General features: G+C 39.6%; 2 protein-coding genes across 3 annotated transcripts in view; one reads left to right on the forward strand and one right to left on the reverse strand.

Annotated features, from left to right (window-relative positions):
• Positions 1-54: 54 nt before the first annotated feature.
• LOC133549290 (maternal protein exuperantia-like) lies at positions 55-17,265 on the forward strand. Of its 2 annotated transcripts, XR_009806060.1 has the most exons (3): positions 55-370; positions 16,931-17,064; positions 17,140-17,265. XR_009806060.1 is itself a non-coding variant. In XM_061894545.1 (2 exons), the coding sequence occupies exons 1-2, from the start codon at positions 295-297 to the stop codon at positions 6,196-6,198; spliced, it is 690 nt and encodes a 229-aa protein (XP_061750529.1). In that variant the 5' UTR covers positions 68-294; the 3' UTR covers positions 6,199-9,685. The 2 variants fall into 2 exon arrangements, 1 of the variants encoding a protein (XP_061750529.1); XM_061894545.1 differs by lacking the exons at positions 16,931-17,064; positions 17,140-17,265 and adding an exon at positions 5,585-9,685 and having other exon boundaries at positions 68-370.
• mpi (mannose phosphate isomerase) overlaps positions 7,240-20,905 on the reverse strand; it is a 32,105-nt gene continuing 18,439 nt past the window's right edge. Inside the window, exons 6-8 of the mRNA XM_061894544.1 lie at positions 18,705-18,878; positions 15,026-15,234; positions 7,240-14,855 (exon numbers count right to left, since the gene is read on the reverse strand). Of these exons, the coding sequence (XP_061750528.1) occupies positions 14,637-14,855; positions 15,026-15,234; positions 18,705-18,878 (602 nt within the window). The 3' untranslated portion in view covers positions 7,240-14,636. The remainder of the gene's footprint in view (positions 14,856-15,025; positions 15,235-18,704; positions 18,879-20,905) is intronic.

The raw sequence follows: 20,905 nt of genomic DNA on the forward strand, positions 1-20,905 counted from the left end.
TAATTGCCCAGGCCTGCAATAAGGCATCAATTTAAGCAGCGTGATTCACTCACCTACCGCTTGGTGGCGAGTAGGCGTCACTTGATCTGATCACCTGCCCTAATACCAACGAAGAAGAACTTACTTTGTGGGTGTTAACAAGCGCGGCGGGAAGTTTTTAATCGAGTTCTCTCGTCGACGACAAGAAGAGCAGTTTTGTCGCAGTTATTCCTTAAAACACTCCACTACTTCGTCTTCCAATTTCTTCCTTCTACCTGTTGCAACTTTTGTAGTCGGGTGGAAGTTGAAAGCGCCATGCAGACGTCGGCCGCAGACGAGGCCGAGACGCGACACTCGCTGGTCTTTTTCGACTTGGAGACAACTGGATTCGGTAAGTTTAATGTTGACTTTAGCTGTCATAATGTTTGTGTACTTCGTTAGATATTTGTAAAACTTGGTTAATAAAACCCAGTAAAGGAATAAAAAAACTGACCCTGTATTTACTTAACGTGTAGTATCGACCACCGCTGTAAACAAGTTGAAAAACTTATTCGGGTGTTACCATTTAGTGGTGAATTGTACGGAATATGTACTGAACGATGTAATCTACTAATAAAAGTTTCAATCCATCAATCAAACTTATCGTGTAGTATTGACCACCTGGGTCGGTATTTAAAGACCTACTGAAATGAGATGTTCTTATTTAAACGGTGATAGCAGGTCCATTCTATGTGTCATACTTGTTAATTTCGCGACATTGCCATATTTTTTCTGAAAAGATTTAGTAGAGAAAATCGACGATAAAGTTTGCAACTTTTGGTCGCTAATAAACAAGCCTTGCCTTTGTTGTAAGCACAATACCAATGGCACGCAATTTGCAAAATGCGCAACCGCATTTAGCACATTTTATGTCAAATCAAATGTTGATTGGATTTATCACTATACAGTGGACATCCACGACTAAACTACTACCACAACTTGGTTTACTATTTATAAAATATAATAATGTAGGGTTGCCTGGAACCTGAAATAGGCCACCCGGCCTGAATCCACACTTGGTAGTAGTTTAGTCAGTCGTTTAGTCGTGGATGTACACCGTGTAGTGATGAATCCAATAAACACTTGATTTGATTTGACATTAAATTTGCAAAATGCGGTTGCGAATTTTGCAAATTGCGTGCCATTGGTATTGTGCTTACAACACCTTTACCGGAAGTAGCAGACGATGTGCGCGTGACGTCACTGGTTGTAGGGCTCCTCACATTGTTTATAATCATAGCCTCCAGCAGAAAGAGCTATTCGGACCGAGAAAGCGACGATTTCCCCATTAATTTGAGCGAGGGTGAAAGATTCGTAGACGAGGAAGGTTAGAGTGAAACACACAAAAAAAAGGTGACGGCTCCAGGCCGCGCCAGTGGGAGCGTTTCAGATGTAATTAGACACATTTACTAGGACCATTCTGGAAAATCCCTTATTTGCTTATTGTATTAATAGTATTTTAGTGAGATTATAAAGTCATACCTGAAAGTTGGATGGCTGCGGTGAACGCCAGTGTCTCTGAGAGAAGCCGAGGAGCCAAGTTCACAGCTGCCTTTTTGAGCTGCAGGATGAGGTCGCATAATACACTCAAGTCTCCGGTAAGAGTCGACTTAATATCACAATTTTCCCATCCAAAAACTTGCTGGTTGACGTAGGGAAACGTGTTCGCTTGACCGCTCTGTGTTAAAGTTTCACAACAAACAAAGAAACACCGGCTGTGTTTCGGTTGCTAAAGGCAGCTGCAATTCACCGCTTTCCACCAACAGCATTCTTATTTGACGTCTCCATTATTTTAAATTGCAAAAGATTCAACAACACAGATGTCCAAAATACTGTGTAATTATGCGATGAAAAGAGACGACTTTTAGGTGTGTGTTGTGCTGGGAGAACTTGTCCGCTCCAACCAATAACGTCACAAGCAAGCGTCAACAAAGCGTCATCATTCCGTGACGTCTTCAACAGGATACCTCACGGGAAATTTAAAATTGCAATTTAGTAAACCAAACCGGCCGTATTGGCATGTGTTGCAATATAAAGGTTTCATCATTGATCTATAAACTATCAGACTGCCTGGTCGGTAGTAGTGGGTTTCAGTAGGCCTTTAACATGTAGTATCGACGGAGGTGGTCGATATTACACGTTAGGTAAATACATGGTGGAACTTTTATTTGTGAACATCAACGTTTACATACAATAGAGCAGGGGTGTCAAATGTACGGCCCGGGAGCTGGATCAGGCCTGCAAATATGTTTTATCTTGCCCGCTACATGAGTTTGCTAAGTGTAAAAATTAACCTGTAATTTTTGAATGAGATAAACAGATGTTCAAAATGTGTCCTGGATGTCGCAATAGCAATTTTTTGTATCTTTGTAGGTGATGCTACTTATGTACAAAATAAACCACATGATGTCAGTACATCAGTCCAGGAAAATTATCAAACTACATAAATAACATCCTGTCATTTGGTTTTGATATACACAATGTATCTTGATAGATTGCATATTAACACCAATGAGTTGACTGATGAACATTATCACATTTATTCAGAAAATATAAATAACGACGAATAAAGTATATATACTATTAACCGCAACAGGTAATTTGTAAAAACATCAACATTATGATTTGTACAATTTCAGAATGTGGTTGTCCTATTTTTACACACAGAAAACAATCTGAAGTTTTCTTTATTTTTAAGTTATCGTGCCTTGATTTCAACAATCTATTCGGGAGTATGGCTGGGCAATATGGCCTTTTTTAACGTCTCGCTATTTTTTGTCCATATCGCGATACACTATATATCTCGATATTTTGCCTTAGCCTTGAATTAACACTTGATACATATAATCGAAGCAGGGCTTCACGGTGGCAGAGGGGTTAGTGCATCTGCCTCACAATACGAATTTCCTGCAGTCCTGGGTTCAAATCCAGGCTCGGGATCTTTCTGTGTGGAGTTTGCGTGTTCTCCCCGTGAATGCGTGGGTTCCCTCCGGGTACTCCGGCTTCCTCCCACTTCCAAAGACATGCACCTGGGGATAGGTTGATTGGCAACACTAAATTGGCCCTAGTGTGTGAATGTGAGTGTGAATGTTGTCTGTCTATCTGTGTTGGCCCTGCGATGAGGTGGCGACTTGTCCAGGGTGTACCCCGCCTTCCGCCCGATTGTAGCTGAGCTAGGCGCCAGCGACCCCAAAGGGAATAAGCGGTAGAAAATGGATGGATGATGATTCTATGTGTCTACATTAAAACATTCTTGTTCATACTGCATTAATATATGCTACTTTTAAACTTCCATACATAGAAGGAAATCACAACTAAGTCAATTGACCAAAACTGTGTTTATTAAACAGTTATTAGCGGGTGACTTTTCAAATGATGCTACATATTAGCAGTAATGCTACTTCTGTTAGCATCGCTTGAGCCCCACATATGACAAATTAAAGTTGTCTATTTGACATCTTCCCGCTGGAAGCCGAACCACTGCCAGACGATAGACCCCCTGCTGTTGGGAATTAATTCTTCCTTCATTTGTTACGAGATTCGCACCTTCTTTCTCTCTTATTACCACTCGCACGGCTTTGCTAGCATCACAGCTGACGTTACCCATGCTGCACGAGTTACATATGTAAGAAGGTGCGCTTGTTTTAAGTCTCTGTGAGAAGGAGAGACAAGAAAGAGGGAGAGGCGCATGCAGTTTAATGCCCGCAGCTAAAAGCAACTGCATGAGAACGTATACTCGAGTATCACGATATAGTCATTTTCTATATCGCACAGAGACAAACCCGCGATATATCACATATATCGCCCAGCCCTACTTGGAGTGGGTTTTTCACCATGTGGCCCCCGATCGGAAATGAGTTTGACACCTCTGCAATAGACTATGTAACAATTAATGTCATCTAAATGTTACAAATTTCATTTTGTTCAAATGCAAGTAAAATTAAAGTCAACAATGTAAAAATAATCTTTAAAAAAAAAAAAACTACCGGCAATGGCTGTCATAAATTGCCATTCAAGCAACATTATCATGGACGCCCCTCCTTATTTCAACAAGACAATGCCACACCAGGCGTTACAACAGCGTGGCGTCATAGTAAAAGAGTCCGGGTACTACACTGGCCTGCCTGTAGTCCAGACCTGTCTCCCACTGAAAATTTTGAAGCCTAAAATATGACAACAGAGACCCTGGACTGTTGAACAACTTAAGCTGTACATCAAGCAAGAATGGCAAAGAATTCCACCTAAAAAGCTTTAAAAATGTTTCTCCTCAGTTCCCAAACGTTTATTGAGTGTTGTTAAAAGAAAAGGTGATGTAACACAGTGGTGAACATGCCCTTTCCCAACTACTTTGGCATGTGTTGCAGCCATGACATTTTAAGATTATTATTTGCAAAAAAAATAAAAGTTTATGAGTTTGAACATCAAATATCTTGTCTTTGTAGTGCATTCAATTAAATATGGGTTGAAAAGGATTTGCAAATCATTGTATTCCGTTTATATTTACATCTAACACAATTTCCCAACTCATGTGGAAACGGGGTTTGTATATTTTCTGAATAATGTGATAATGTTCATTACTCAACTTAGGGCTGGGCGATATATCGAATACACTCTATCGTGGGTTTGTATGTGTGTGATGTAGAAAATGACTATCGTGAGTATTCGAGTATACATTGTCATGCAGTTGCTTTTAGCTGCAGGCAATACACTACAGGCTCTTCCCACTCCTTGTCTCTTCTCACAGAGACTTAAAACAAGCGTACCTTCTTACATACGTCTCATACTGTCATGCGTGCAACGTCGGACAGGTAGCGGCATGGGTAGAGTTAGCTGTAGCAGGTGGTGTGAGTGGTATTAGGGGAGAGAAAGATGCCAATCTAGTAATGGAAGAATAATTAATTCTCAAGAAAAACTTTTTTTAAATGTTTTTTTCTTTTTTCTTCTTTGTCATGAAAAAGGGACGTTTTTGTCATGAAAAAGGGAGGTGTTTGTGGTTGGTGCACTAATTGTAAGTGTATGTTGTGTTTTTTATGTTGATTTAATTTAAATAAAAATGTATGTTTTATAAAAAATTATTCTGCGGCCCGGTACCAATCGGGCTACGGCCCGGTACCAATCGGGCCACGGCCCGGTGGTTGGGGACCACTGGTGTATATCACCCATCCCTTCAGGCAACCAACCTTGCTTTGCAATGTCAGTTTCTTCCGACAAAGAAAGAAACAATTTATCAAACACATTTTTTATTGATATCGATTACGTGTCTATTGCGACACATTGATATCTTCTCATTGCCCAGCAGTCGCAGACGTTTGTCAATAGTAGTAATAAAGCATAAATGGCATTTACCGCCTTATAAGTGCTAGCATTAGGTGGCCGTGTCAGATGAGCAGGAGTTAAAAGAAATGTGAGACTCAGGCATATTATCAGGTTTGGAGTGTCTAAAAAGGCATCTCATGGCCATGTTTATTGTTGCCGGGGTCTCCATGCATGACGGCGTGCATGACGGTGTGCATGACGGCGCTTCAACCTGCAAAGTTTTGTGTGACGATGAGAGTTTCGTCATCAGGCCCAAAATGTGAGATCGTCCAGTTGGCGGCGGTGAGTGGCGACAGCTTTCTTAATCTGCACGTTGTCCCTCGTTGCCCGGTGCATCCCAAAGCCACCCAGGTGACGGGCTTCAGCGTGGTCAGGCAGGAGCTTTACCTCCACGGGCGGCTCGTCCCTACCAAGTCCCTGCGGGAGGCGCTGGCGTCCTTCATCGCCTTCCTCCAAGCGCTCCCACGCCCCCTGCTGGTGGGACACAACATCCGCCGCTTCGATTGCCTGCCCCTGGCCCGAGCGCTGGAGCAGACGGGCCTCAGGGAGCAGTTGGAGGCGTCCATCTCGGGCTGCATGGACACCCTGCCTCTGACCCGGGAGGTGCTGAGGGAGTGCGGCATGAAGAGCTTCAGACAGGAGCACCTGGTCAGGGAGCTGCTGGGCGCGGACTACCAGGCCCATGACGCCTTGGAGGACGTGCGGGCCTTGCAGAGGCTTTACCACGTTGTCCAGCCCTCACCCGAGGTGGTCGCCCGCCACTTGTTCAGTCTGAGCGACATACAGGTGGGCTGTCAGTTACTGCCTCCTGTGGCAGCTTGTGGAACCGCAGCAGAACAAGACAACTTCATGAAGATTTCATGACCAACACTTCTTTTTATTTCATTCACAAGATTATGTCACCAAATGGGTTTTAACAAATATTTTTAACTTCCCTTAAAGCAATATTGTCTCTGCTGTAGAATGCATTTATGATACAATTTGAAATTGATTAAACATTTGTTCGTGTATCCAGTTGGGGCTCCAATGATTCATCCATTCCAAAAAACCTTTAATTTATATTCTGTTGCTACGAATAATCGTATAACAACGTGCACTAAGACATTTTTGTGTAATTTGTATTAATGCACATGTTAAAAGTGTCGTTTCAAAGTCGATGTGCATTCAAGGGAAACATTTTATTTCAAGCAAAACATTCTTGCATTGCAACTATTAAACTTAAAATATGTGTTGAGGATGTCAGGTTATATCTGATTATTTAAATAACCGAGTTATCTTATCGATTAATCAATAGCTGCAACTTTACTTCCAGTAAAATACTAAATCCCGTGTAATACTCCAATGATTAGAACGTTGCGCAAAATAATTGTGTATATATAGATATATATAAATATAATACTGCAAAAACACTTTTAATCAATTATCAAAATTAGAATTGAATTATAAGTGGAATAAATACATTTTGAAAGCGGCTCCATTATCTTGCGCAACGTTCTAATCATTGGATTATTACAGATTTATAAATCTATATTTATATAGATGTATATTTTGATTGTCCTTTTAAGTATTTATTTGTATGTCTTCTCAGTTGCTATGTAAAAGTCTGGAAAGCTGTGATTAGGTTTGATTTTTATATCTTTTTTATGTGTGTATAAGTTGTATGTCAGCAGCCAACATGAGTTTATATAACTTTTTTTGAATAGAACATGTATATATCCAATAATACATTGTATAGTATTGTAAAGAGCCTAAAGATTGCCACCTCTGTCAATGATAATTCATATTTTTAAATTTTGTGCAAAATGTTGCTGGTTGGATTCCCACTTATGTTTATATATGTGTTGTTATGGTCTTTTTCCCACTTATATATGTTTATAAAAAGAAATGGAAGCACAGGCAGCAAAGTCACAGCACAAAGCTTTTATTCATCCACTTTATCGTTCTTGGGGGTTCCATGCTAACAGCAGTCCTAAAATGCAAATAAGATGCGCCGGTGCAATACAGCAGGAAGTACAATGATTAGTGTGCAACAAAGCATCAGCATGTGTGCATTTCATGGACATGAGTTGAGATAACAGTTAAAAAGCACACAAATCAGACTCGTCACAAGATTGAAGGAAAAGTGAGACATTAAAAATATGGCTAAAAGTTACTGCAAACATCCAGTATTTGTAGAGCGTTACAGTATTCATTGACAAATATATTAAATACCATATATAAGTGGAAAAGATACAAAATTAACACATTTCCAGAGTGCCATTAAAGTAAAACGCAGCATTTTGTTGAACATTGGCATTCCTTGGTCATGCTGGGTGGGATTGTTGTACAGTACACGTTATAGTACGCTACTTTGCACTGCAGGCATGCTGCCAGTACTGACCCACCTTCAGTCTGCGTACGTTTCCACACATGCATCTGGACCCACCTGGTCCAGGAGACGGACATGTACACACACAGCATACAGCTGCTTGTACCAAGTCTGCACAGTAGGCCTGGGCGGTACGGCCAAAAACCACAAGTTCACATTCTTTTTCACACCAAAAAGAAAAGATTTCCAATTTTTTGAAGAAATGAATGAATAAAGATTAAAACACTTTTTTTTTATGTGATCAAAAACTAGTAGTTTCAAATGACACTGCATCTTACTCTCATTTCTATAATGTTCTTTTAGTCCAGACATAATCAATAGTTATTTATCTGGATTAATCCTCAAACAAATGAATGAAAGGTTTCCTCTAGGAAGCAAAACTTCTGTCTTGAATACAACACAATACTGTAAATACTCTCCGACAAAGTGCAAACTTAAATATTCAGTCTCGAATAAAACACTTGTGTAAATAAAAATGCAGTATTGCACATCACATGCAAATAAAGTATAACACTAAGAGGATATGATTTGTTTACGCAGCCTTTTTTTAGTCGCACATCTCGGATATTAGTGCCTTGTGCTTCTTTCTCATCCCACGTTGCACCTTGTGGAAAACAAGCCGGAGTTTGTGTGTTGTTAGGGTCTTTTTACCCTCGTAAAGAGTTGCATTTGAAGGCTTCAGTTTCAGATGCTGGAATAAGTTGTGATGCTTCCTTTTTTTAAACAAACTTTGCAGCGTGCGGTCACTTGTTCCACGCAGGTTGCCGCAAAACCAAACCACTGACAAAATGTATTTTCTTCGGAACAATCGTCACGTTAGCACAAAGTATGCCAGAGCAAGAGGAGAAAAAAAAAATGAATTTAGGGATAAAATGGACATATGGCCCAGGCCTAGTGCACAAATACACTTCTGCATTCGTCACCAGCATCAATGCGGTGTTTCCCTTTCATGTCTTTGTGGTGGCCGGCCCACCACAAATACATTTAAATCAGAAAAGTTGAAAAGGAGTTTTGGATCTCCTGTCAAACAGTACTTTTATATGCACTAAAGAAAACCAAATAATTGCATGAAGTGGCGCTCCATTTTGTCATGTTTAGTTTTTAAACAATTTGAATTAAACAGACCACGATTGTGCTATTGGAAACCAGTTTCAATTTAAGTGTCCCATACTCTTAGCTTTTGCCCGACAAACTACGAGTACTAAAATCTCCCACGCCTAAAATGTTGGTTAAAAAATGTTGTAGGAACAACTCAAGGAGGATCAGTTAAAACAGGATGCACCTGAGCTCACTTTTGAGCTTTGTGGCAAAGGTGGTGAATACTTTAATACGTGTGATATCTTAGTTTTGTATTTTTATTACATTTGCAAAAAGCTCAAAAAAAATATATTTTCACACTGACATCATGGGGTATTGTGTGTAGAATTTTGAGGACAAAAATGAATTTTGGAATAGGGCTGTAACATGAGTACTGTTTGGATGCACTGTATGTATGTTCGTGTGTGTATGATCGCATGTTTGACTCCAGGTCTGAACCCTGGCAACGGGGCCACGTTAACTTCCGTAAACACTCGTGATGTCCCGATCTAATTTGAGAGCAAGCTGCAACGAACGCGTCATCTATCCACAGTGCAAAGCGCTTCTAAAGATACTAGTCCTCACCACCATGGCGGCAAATAAACTGTTTATTTCCAGTAATGTTATCACTGGAGGGCGTGAAGAAAAAAACCACACAGGACAACACAAGAAGCTAACCGCTAAAGGTAAAGTATGGGTGATGATCCAGATGTCCATACTATTGATATCTAGTGCGGTATCAGTATATAAGCGATACTAAAGTGATTAGAATGATATTTTTCTTGTTCCTATTGTTTACAAAGTCAGGGAGTAAGTCTCTGGATACAAGGAGGCTTTGATGGCACAAAAATCGATTTAAACGGGAGCTTAGTTTTTGTTGAGTTATTGTATAATTGCCATTTTATTTTATTAAAAATATTGTATTTCATATTAAAGAACAAATGTATCAAGTCATTGATTTAAAACATTTGCAAATTTGATAAAACTACTGCTTCTAGAAGTGAGAACGAAGGAAGGCTCGACTACTGCAATGCACTTGTCGGGATCCCCAGCAAGAACATTCAAAAACTGCACTACATAATCGTGCTGCTAGGATCCTGATGAGAGTGCGGAAATACGACCACATCACACCAACTCTCAAATCCCTTCACTGGCTTCCTGTTCCACTCAGGATTGTATGCAAAGTCTCCCTACTGACCCACCAGTGTCTCCGTGGAAAGGCCACCCTCTACCTCAAAGAACTACTCACCCCAAAATCCTCCACACGACACCTCCGCTCCAAACAGGCTAACCTACTAGGACAAAGCTACGAACAATGGGAGACTGGGCTTTCTGCTCCGCTTCTCCCACTCTGTGGAACGCTCTCCCTGACCACTTGAGGGCACCACAGACTGTGGATGATTTTTAAAAAAGGCTTAAAAACTCTTCTTTTTAAAAAAGCATTTGTATATATATATATATATATATATATATATATATATATATATATATGCGCACACTAGTTCTAGTGATTAGGCTGTTCTAGTTTTTATTTTCATTTATTTTTTATTTTATTTTTTAATACACTGTAGCACTTTGAGGTTGTTTGCTCAAAGTAAAGTGCTTTTTACAAATAAAGTCTATTAAGGGTGAGATGTTGGAGAAGATGGAAGCCAAAAGAGCGAGGTGAAAGTCATGTGGAATTCGGAGACAAACTTTTTCTACATAGAGTGCTTACCCAAATAAACCAAAAAAACAGACCAAACGCACAACTATCCATTGACTGAGTCACTTGAATATGGATCATGATACACGCAGCAGGTCGTGCGTGTTATTACAACTACCGCACATACGCTGTCTGGCTAGCTGTGTACAAACAAAACATGAAGTATGGGCTAATAATTTACAAATACTATCATATGATTATTCATGTTTTTCACTCAGTACAGATTGGTGTCAAACTCAAACACGTTTCATGTTGTCGTAGAAGCTAGATTATCTCTTGCCATTGTTAGCTTTTACAGCTAATACAGTAGCATGCCGATGTGTTACTACGCTAGAAAAAGAGTTCCTCAGTGTTTACTCTTACAATAACAATGTCGTTACAGTTAGGTTATTATACATGTTACAGAATGTAAATGATGTAGTGTTGGCGGTTTTTGAATGCATTTTAAAGTGTTTTAGAGGGAGAATGGATTGCTCCCATTAGCTGAATCAGCCGATTTTTATGTTAGAATGCAAAAAAAAAAACTTGTCTTCTTGTCTCTCATCATGATAGTGAACTATAGGCAACATTCCAAAGAAAAAAAGTGCAGTTCCCATTTAAATGCTGGTGTACCACAGACGTAGTGCCATAAAAAAGAAAGTCCGCTTTGCAAAAGTAGCAAGGTGCTCATGTTTGAAAACGAAGAGGAGGAAATGTTCTCACACTTTACATGTTATCACTGGCCATGTTTTTGGTGTGGCGACACGAGTGATGACGTCGCGACCGTTGTGATCAAATATAATTGTCGGCGACACATTTTTATTGTCGACTAATCGTTTCAGCTAGCGTTGCCCCGATAACAATAATTTGGCACCGGTACCAACATTTTTTCGATACTTTTCTAATAAAAGGGGATCACAAAGGCCCACATTGAACTTCTCGAAGTCAACTGGACTTAATCTTATGGGTTGTTGATGACTTTCCCTGTTTTTGTCCAGTTGAAGTTGTCGTAACTCTTCTTACTTAATTGTGATGGGCAATTTGTTCTGTCAACTTGACAACATTAGTCAAAATCACTTTTAACAGCGTGGATGATGAGTTTTCTTGCCACTAGGGTTGTAATGATACCAATATTTTTGTACCAGTACTAAAATTACTTCGATACTTTTCGGTACTTTTCTAAATAAAGGGGACCACAAAAAAAAAATCACATTATTGGCTTTATTTTAACAAAAAATCTTAGGGTACATTAAACATATGTTTCTTATTGAACGTTTGACCTTAAATAAAATAGTGAACATACTAGACAACTTGTCTTTTTGTAGTAAGTAAACAAACAAAGGTTCCTAATTTAGCTGCTGACATATGCAGTAATGTATTGTGTCATTTATCTGCCTATTATTTTGTCAACATTATTAAGGACAAGTGGTAGAAAATGAATTATTAAGCAACTTGTTCATTTACTGTTAATATCCGCTTACTTTCTCTTTTAACATGTTCTTACTACAAGTCTGTTAAAATGTAATAATCACTTATTCTTCTGTTGTTTGATACTTTATATTAGCTTTGGATGATACCACCAATTTGGGTATCAATCTGATACCAAGTCGTTACAGGATCATACATTCATTGATTATATTTAAAATCCTCATGTGTCCAGGGAAATATTTCCTGAGTTTATAAACATAACATACTTTTTTTAAAAAACGAAAGAAGATGTTGTGATGCCAAAAAACATCGATGTAATCATAGTAGTATCGACTAGATACGCTCCTGTACTTAGTATTATTACAGCGGATGTTAAGTGTAGATCCACCAATGGCACTTGTTTACATTCAGGAACGGTGTCATTAGTGGTCACGCCAGTGAGCAATGGCGGTGTGTAGTGAAGCATGTTTAGCTATTCCTCGTCCTGCAGGGATGACCCTTGTAAGAAACTGAATTTATTTGTCGCCATGGAGACCAGGATTAGTGATTTAGAAGTAGCTAAAACAATGCCGACTGGGGCTGGACTTTAAAGGCCTACTGAAATGAGATGTTCTTATTTAAACGGGGATAGCAGGTCCATTCTATGTGTCATACTTGATCATTTCGCAATATTGCCATATTTTTGCTGAAAGAATTTAGTAGAGAACATCCACGATAAAGTTCGCAACTTTTGGTCGCTAACAGAAAAGCCCTGCCTTTACCGGAAGTTGCAGTCGATGACATCACATGTTGATGGCTCCTCACATATTCACATTGTTTTTAATGGGAGCCTCCAACGAAAAGAGCTATTCAGACCGAGAAAACGACATTTTCCCCGTTAATTTGCGCGAAGATGAAAGATTTGTGTTTGAGGATATTAATAGCGACGGACAAGAAAGAACAAAAAACGCGATTGCATTGGGATGGATTCAGATGTTTTTAGAGACATTTACTAGGATAATTCCGGGAAATCCCTTATCTTTCTATTGTGTTGCTAGTGTTTTAGTGAGTTTAATAGTACCTGATAGTCGGAAGGGTGTATCCACGGGTGTCTTGAGGCCAGTGTCTGATGGAAGTCGGCGGCGGCATTATGGACGGCACAAGATCAGCTGATCTCCGGTAAGTGGCGACTTTTTACCACAATTTTCTCACCGAAAACTGCTGATTGACATTTGATCGGGATCCATGTTCGCTTGACCGCTCTGATCCATAGGAAAGCTTCACCTCTGGGAATTTTAAACAAGGAATCACCGTGTGTTTGTGTGGCTCAGGGCTAAAGCTTCCCAACTCCATCTTTCTACTTTGACTTCTCCATTATTAATTGAACAAATTGCAAAAGATTCAGCAACACAGATCTCCAAAATACTGTGTAATTATGCCGTTCAAGCAGACGACTTTTAGCTGTGTGTGTGCAGCACTAATATTTCCTAAATGTCAGTGATGTCACGCGTTTGTCATCATTCCGTGGCGTTTTCAACAAGAAACTCTCGGGAAATTTAAAATTGCAATTTAGTAAACTAAAAAGGCCGTATTGGCATTTGTTGCAATGTTAATATTTCATCATTGATATATAAACTATCAGACTGCGTGGTTGGTAGTAGTGGGTTTCAGTAGGCCTTTAAGCTGCTAGCTAGCTAGCCATGTCTTAAAGCACCTCTTCCTGAGGGCGTTTCAGTGTTAAAGCTTCACCTTTATCCTTAATTTTTAAGCCAAAATGCGTTCGTTCTCCCTTTTCGGTCTATACAACTTGTCTGCTTGTAAGTACTCTGTGATTATGTGACGACGACAGGGGCGCGGACCGGTACTTTTCAGAGGCGGTATAGTACCGTACATGATTCATTAGTCACGCTACTATACTAATACTGGTATACCGTACAACCCTAGTTGCAGCCCTACTTTAGTTACTAGCTATAAAACAGTTCAACTTCTACAATCTATTGTCAAAGTATCGTCTCGCGACTTGAAAGACTGGATTGGGATCGGAGACCACAAGTGTTGATCGGGACATCCTGAGTAAACATCTGTGACACCTTGCATTTTTGGGGGTAATATTAGTGCGTCTGCATCACAATACGAAGATCCTGGGTTGGATCCTGCGCTAAGGATCTTTCTGTGTAGAGTTTGCATGTTCTCCCCGTGACTGTGTGGGTTTCCTCCAGGTACTCCTGCTTCCTCCCACCTCCAAAGACATGCACCTGGGGATAGGTTGATTGGCAACACTAAATGGTCCCTAGTGTGTGAATGTGAGTGTGAATGTTGTCTGTCTGTGTTGGCCCTGCGATGAGGTGGCGACTTGTCCAGGGTGTACGCCGCCCGAATGCAGTCGAAATAGGCTCCAGCGACCCCAAAAGGGACAAGAGGTAGAAAATGGATGGATGGATGAACAATAACATAAAAATACGGTATTTTAAGAAAAAATGGGAATCATACCCTGCAGTGTGAACCTAGCCTTAGTCCCTCCCACTTTTCCCTTTTCTGCAATTGTCCATCTTTCAGTCTTTGTGAGTAGCAAACATTCAAGTAACATAATTTGAAATTGAGAAAATATGGCGGCGCTTTCAACCACAATGGGCGAGGAGATGGGGTCGCCATCGGGAATTCTAGATCATGTGACCTTCATTTAGCACCGATTGGAATGCGATCGATAAAAAGTCAGCCAAGGTTTGAGGCCGGCGCGTCGGATGCTGAGTTCGTACCTTCCCAGGCCTACAGGAGGCAGCATGCCCGGAACATGGTCACGCCCTCTGCGGAGGTCACGTGCAGGAGCAGGCTCTCATTGGCTGACACAAACAGGACGGTGCCTCGCCGCAGGGTGACGTCGGAGAGTGCGGCGGCCGAGGTGGCGGTGGCGTCCCCTGCGATGACCAGCAAGACGCTGGCGCTGTCGACTGCCCCCAAGGTGTACTGCTTCATGGCAGCCGGGACCTGGAGGAGGGACAGAACGTCATAAAACAGGAAAAGATGGTGGCCATAGTTCTACTACTAACCTGGCATGAGTGTTTCTTCTACTTCTTACCATAAACTCAGAAATAAAATCAGAGGTATCACTCCTAAATGATCCGGATGATAAATAACAACCTTGCTGGTGGTCTCACCTGTATCCTCATGACGGCGAAGTCCGGCACCGGCGGGTCGTAGACGCTCACGCAAGGGTCTGAGTTGTCCGGGACCGCTGGGAACATTTTGGCAGCGGAGGGAGCGGGGACGTAGGTGAGCATCTCACACAATGTGTTGACGTCCAAGTATTTGGGGGTCAGGCCGGCTCTCACCGTGTTGTCGGAGCAAGCCATGCACTCGATGCAGTCTGGAATCAAAGCACTTTCAGACCACTTCTGTTAGAATAATTGTATCTAAGGTATCACAAAAACGTCTTGTTGAAATGAATTCCCGGCGAGAAGACCAAAAGCTGTCTTGGAACCTATCAAGAAGAAGGCTTGTAAAACTCCAATGTGTAAGGGTGGAAGCAACATGAAGGGGTTTCTGTTTCTTTCATGTATTGTAATCAACAGAAAGATATTGTCTGACCCAAGGACTGCAAAAGCCAAGAGGAAGCAGGACCAGACTCCCCTCCGGGCACCACTTTTTTTTTTAACTCTTTTACGACTTCTTTTTTTTTTTTAACTCTTTTTGAACCAAACTTTTCTTTTGAACTGTTTTTTAATCAAAGGTGATGGCTGTTTACGACCCCCGTATCTTTGGAAGCAGCTTCTGCCATGTGGTCAGGGAAGGTCCAAATAAAAGAAGGACTGCTATCTTTTGCCAAAGTGTGCTGAGACACTGTACAAAAGGTACAGTGTCCATGAGTCCCCTCAAATTCAGCCCAATTTAATTATGTCTCTGTTTAATTCTTTGCTTCTTGTCTTGTTTAATAAATGGCATCAGTGTTTGAACCTAACAACTTCCACTTGACTGAACTGGGATCTGAAACGTTTACTAAAAGTGTACTTTAGTTTTTTGGAGTCGGATTTATTTTGACCCTTTAATGACAACGTGCAACAACATTTTCTTGAATTAAATAAACAGAAATAACATGTGTGTAAGTAGTCACTTGGGGTGGGCAACGCTGTGAATTATCGATTCGATTCGATACCAACTAAATACACAGCAGGGCTATTCAACTACATAATGAAGAGGGCCGCAGTTTCAAGAGCCCAAGGGCATCAAATTGTGGACGTTTATTTGGAAAGTACCTCTACAGGTCATATTCCTTTGAGACTGCACTGTAAATACATTCATTATTCAGCCCTCACTGCTCATTTCCAGCGTGTGCATCTAGACAGATAGTTAACAAGTTTAGTTGATTGATGTTCCTACTTTTGAATTATTTTTCTTCTTCAGTAAATAATGTTTCATTTAAAAATGTAAACATTACAAAAGTATAATGTCCATTGTGTATTTTACATAAATACAATTAAAGGTTTAGTGTCAATGCACAGCGCAAACATTGCACACATGTAGTTTATAACAATTAAACCTAAGGTGTAGCTTTATTACCCTCTGCTGGTCAAATTCAGTGCTACATGTATTTAACCAGTTTGGATCACTGGAGTAAAAAAAGCCCTAAACAACATGGCCACAAATGCAAAAGACATCACAAAGTCATTATTTTCAGGTCGCTGTTAAAAGTCAGATTTTAGTGATTTATTTCGATTTTTTTTTTCAGGGTTGATAGTGCCATCTTCTTCTACTCACACACTGCTGCTGCTTTATTGTGACACATATGCTTTGTTGTTGCCCCCTGCGGTATGGCAAGAGTACTGCATACATGCGCAACCCTGTTTTGAATGGTTTCATCACGCCTATATGAGTGTTGTTCAGCGGGCCAAATTAAAAAGTTTGTTGGGCCAAATGTGACCCGTGGGCCGCCAGTTAAATAAGTCTGCTCTACAGGTAGGCCTGGGCGATAAAATGATATCAATATATTTCACGATAGACACATAATCAATATCAATAAAATGTGTGAAATAAATTGTTCAGATTGTTTTTTTCCCTCGTTGCAGGAAAGCGGAAGTTGCGAAGCAAGGTTGGTTGCATGAACACAGGCACTCGCTCTGAGGTAACAGAGCAACACAGGAAGTGATCAATAAGAGTGACACGCTAACAGCGGTAACGAAGATTCGCCACTGTTGACAAAGTAAAATAGATTTTTTCTTGTTATTATTTATTGCAGCAGTATGGTTGTTAGGATTAAGAATTTTTGTAATTTCAGATCGTTTGTGAGGGCACCAGAGGGACTTATGGGCGTGTGCGTGTGTTGTCAGAGGACCCGCATCCAGGACAGTTCAGCTTGTTGTTTTGTTGTTAAGGCTTGTTAATAAACAGAGTTAATCCATTACCCGCTTGTGGTTTCTTTGAACACAATATAATGTTCAGTAAATTACGAACTATAAGCCGCTGTATATACACACACACACATATATAAATATATATTTATACATATATACATACATATAAATGTATATATATATATACATATACATATATATACATAATATAAAGTTAAAAGTTAAAGTACCAGTGATTGTCACACACACTCTTGGTGTGGCGAAATTATTCTCTGCATTTGACCCATCACCCTTGATCTGATCACTCTCTGGGAGGTGAGGGGAGCAGTGGGCAGCAGCGGTGCCGCGCCCGGGAATCATTTTTGGTGATTTAACCCCCAATTCCAACCCTTGATGCTGAGTGCCAAGCATACATACAAATATACATATATATATATGTATATACAGTATATATATATACACACGCATATATATACATACACATATATGTGTATATATATATATATATATATATATATATATACACACACATACATACATATATACACATTATATACACACATATATGTGTATATATATACACATTCATATATATATATTTATACATATATACATACTGTATATATATATACATATAAATATATAGACACATATACATACATTCATATGTATATATATACACATATATGTATGTATGTATATATACATACATACATACATACATACACACACATAAATGCACACATATATATATAAATATATATATATATAAATACATGTATATATGTTCACATATATATACACACACACACATATATATATATATATATATATATGTGTGTGTGTATATATATGTGAACATATATACATGTATTTATATATATATATATGTATATTTGTGAGTGTGTGCACACACACACACATATATATATATATATATATATATATATGTGTGTGTGTGTGCACACACTCACAAATATACATATATATATATATAAATACATGTATATATGTTCACATATATATACACACACACACATATATATATATATATATATATATATATATATATATATATATATATATGTGTGTGTGTGTGTGTACACACACTCACAAATATACATATATATATATATATATATATATATATATATATGTGCACACACACATATATATATACACTTATATGTGTGTACACACGCACGCACGCACACATACACACAATCACACATATATATTATGAACAAAATGACAGTTGTTAACATATATTACCTCCATCAAATATGGTGGAAATGTCTGCCACCAGATACTGCAGTAGTAAACAGTAGGTAGTCGCTGTAATCCTGAACGGGACTATACTGTTTATAAAAATTGTGATCGAGTTCAAATGGTATAAAAAAAATAATCGTGTTACATTTTTTTGCCATATCGCCCAGCCGTAGGTCAGTATTCATTCATTCATTCATTCATTCATTCATTACTTACTGACCTCCGTACAGATAAGCGTGAGGCTCGTTGGCTCCGAGGAACATAGCCTGGTCCGGATCCAAGACCATATGATTCAGGAAGTAGATGGAGAAACAGCCGATGTCTCCCGGGTACTGGGAATGGAGGCGAAGCAACAGCTCGCCATTGCTGCTGGACGTGTCCTTGCCCGCCGCACCTAAACAGACACACATCCACAATAAGGAATGCTACCTGAACAAGCTCACCTTCGGTATCGCACTACACGTACATGACATATAGCTTAGTTTTGGAATCTGTCAAGTTCTACTTGACTAATACTTGACATCCCTGATTGGCAGCAGGGCAATTCATTCAGGCCTTACCATTTGGCTGCTAAACAGGCAGCCATATAAATCTTTTAGGACGAGACCATTCCAAGCTGAACGATAAAGTTCATCATAGATATGCTGGCAACATTGAGAAGAAGTTGAGGATAACCAGCCTGGATAAGTTCATGTACAGTAAATACTAGTTTTTTCTTCCGGAATTTTTGTCTAAAACTACTTTTAAAACTGGGAATGTAGACAACAGCCATTAATCCCACCAGAAATCCCTTAATTGTATACAAGTGTAATATAGGCAAGTCCCGGTCCAATAGCAGCAAAAAAACAAGTGTCTGATCATATCGACTAGCATCTAAAATGTCCGTGTTTACTTGTGCAATACTGGACCGCAAATTAACATCGAAATGCCCTCCAATAAGCACACACTTTCTGCTATTTTAGTCAAGTCATGTATAAAACGTGAACAGCTACTCGGAGGTAGCAGCGACACAACAGTTAAGCACAAATGCCAAACATATACGTAATAAGTGTCCTTAATTCAGTCTTTCTCAAATAGTGATAAATGGCAGCGATGGTGTAAACCTGCTTTGTCACATGCTTTATCAGTATGATGCGTCAGACCCCGCTTCAAAAAGACTACCTCATTTTGCTTTAAAAAGTAAAATAAAATAAAAAATCGTCCAAATGTGTTTCATTTATGTTTATCTTGTAGGTTTAAGTGTTTTATATATTGTGCTCCAAAATTAATGTAGCCGATTAATTACAATGTCCATCCATCCATCCATTTTCTACCGCTTATTCCCTTTGGGGTCGCGGGGGGCGCTGGTGCCTATCTCAGTTACAATCGGGTGGAAGGTGGCGTAGACCCTGGACAAGTCGCCACCTCATCGCAGGGCCAACACAGATAGACAGACAATTTCACGCACCAGGGCCAATTTAGTGTTGCCAATCAACCTATCCCCAGGTGCATGTCTTTGGAGGTGGGAGGAAGATTACAATGTTTTATTATTCATTGGGTTTAATTAATTAAATTTTTCAGTTTAAAGTGATTCTATTTGGTCCAAAAATGTTTTTAGTTTAAATAAGGATTTTTTTTTATTATTCCAGGCAAATTGATGAACTTTACATTTGTTCTGTTACAGACTAAAAAACAATGTTATTTAAGTTGATCTATATGTTTTGTTTTTTATTTATTTAATGTTAATAAGCAGAGATGTCCGATAAAGGCTTTTTTGCCCATATCCGATTTTCCGATATTGTCCAACTCTTAATTACCGATTCCGATATCAACCGATACCGATATGTACAGTCGTCGAATCAACACATTATTACGCCTTAATTTTGTTGTGATGCCCCGCTGGATGCATTAAACAATGTAACAAGGTTTTCCAAAATAAATCAACAATTATGGAAAAAAATGCCAACATGGCACTGCCATATTTATAATTGAAGTCACAAAGTGCATTTTTTTTTACATGTCTCAAAACAACAGAATTTGGGACATGCTCTCCCTGATAAACCATGAGGAGGTTGAGGTGGGCGGGGTCGGGGTGGGCGGGTGTATATTGTAGCGTACCGGAAGAGTTAGTGCTGCAAGGGCTTCTGGGTATGTTTATGTTGTGTTACAATGTGGATGTTTTCCCGAAATGTGTTTGTTATTTTTGTTTGGTGTGGGTTCACAGTGTGGCGCATATTTGTAACAGTGTTAAAGTTGTTTATACGGCCACCTTCAGTGTGACCTGCATGCCTTGCATTTATTTGTGTGTGTGAAAAGCCGTAGATATGTGATTGGGCCGGCACGCAAAGGCAGTGCCTTTAAGGTTTATTGGCATTCTGCACTTCTCCCTACGTCCGTGTACCACTCCGTAAAGCGGCGTTTTAAAAATTCATAAATTTTACT

This window comes from Nerophis ophidion, linkage group LG03 (genome assembly GCF_033978795.1).
Source record: "Nerophis ophidion isolate RoL-2023_Sa linkage group LG03, RoL_Noph_v1.0, whole genome shotgun sequence".
Taxonomy (NCBI): Eukaryota; Metazoa; Chordata; class Actinopteri; order Syngnathiformes; family Syngnathidae; genus Nerophis; species Nerophis ophidion.

Excerpts from the sequence above, each read along its gene's own strand:
- LOC133549290 (XM_061894545.1), top strand. The coding sequence starts at position 295 with ATGCAGACGTCGGCCGCAGACGAGGCCGAGACGCGACACTCGCTGGTC. Across the intron at positions 371-5,584 it reads CTTGGAGACAACTGGATTCG|GCCCAAAATGTGAGATCGTC; the intron begins GTAAGTTTAATG and ends TTTCGTCATCAG.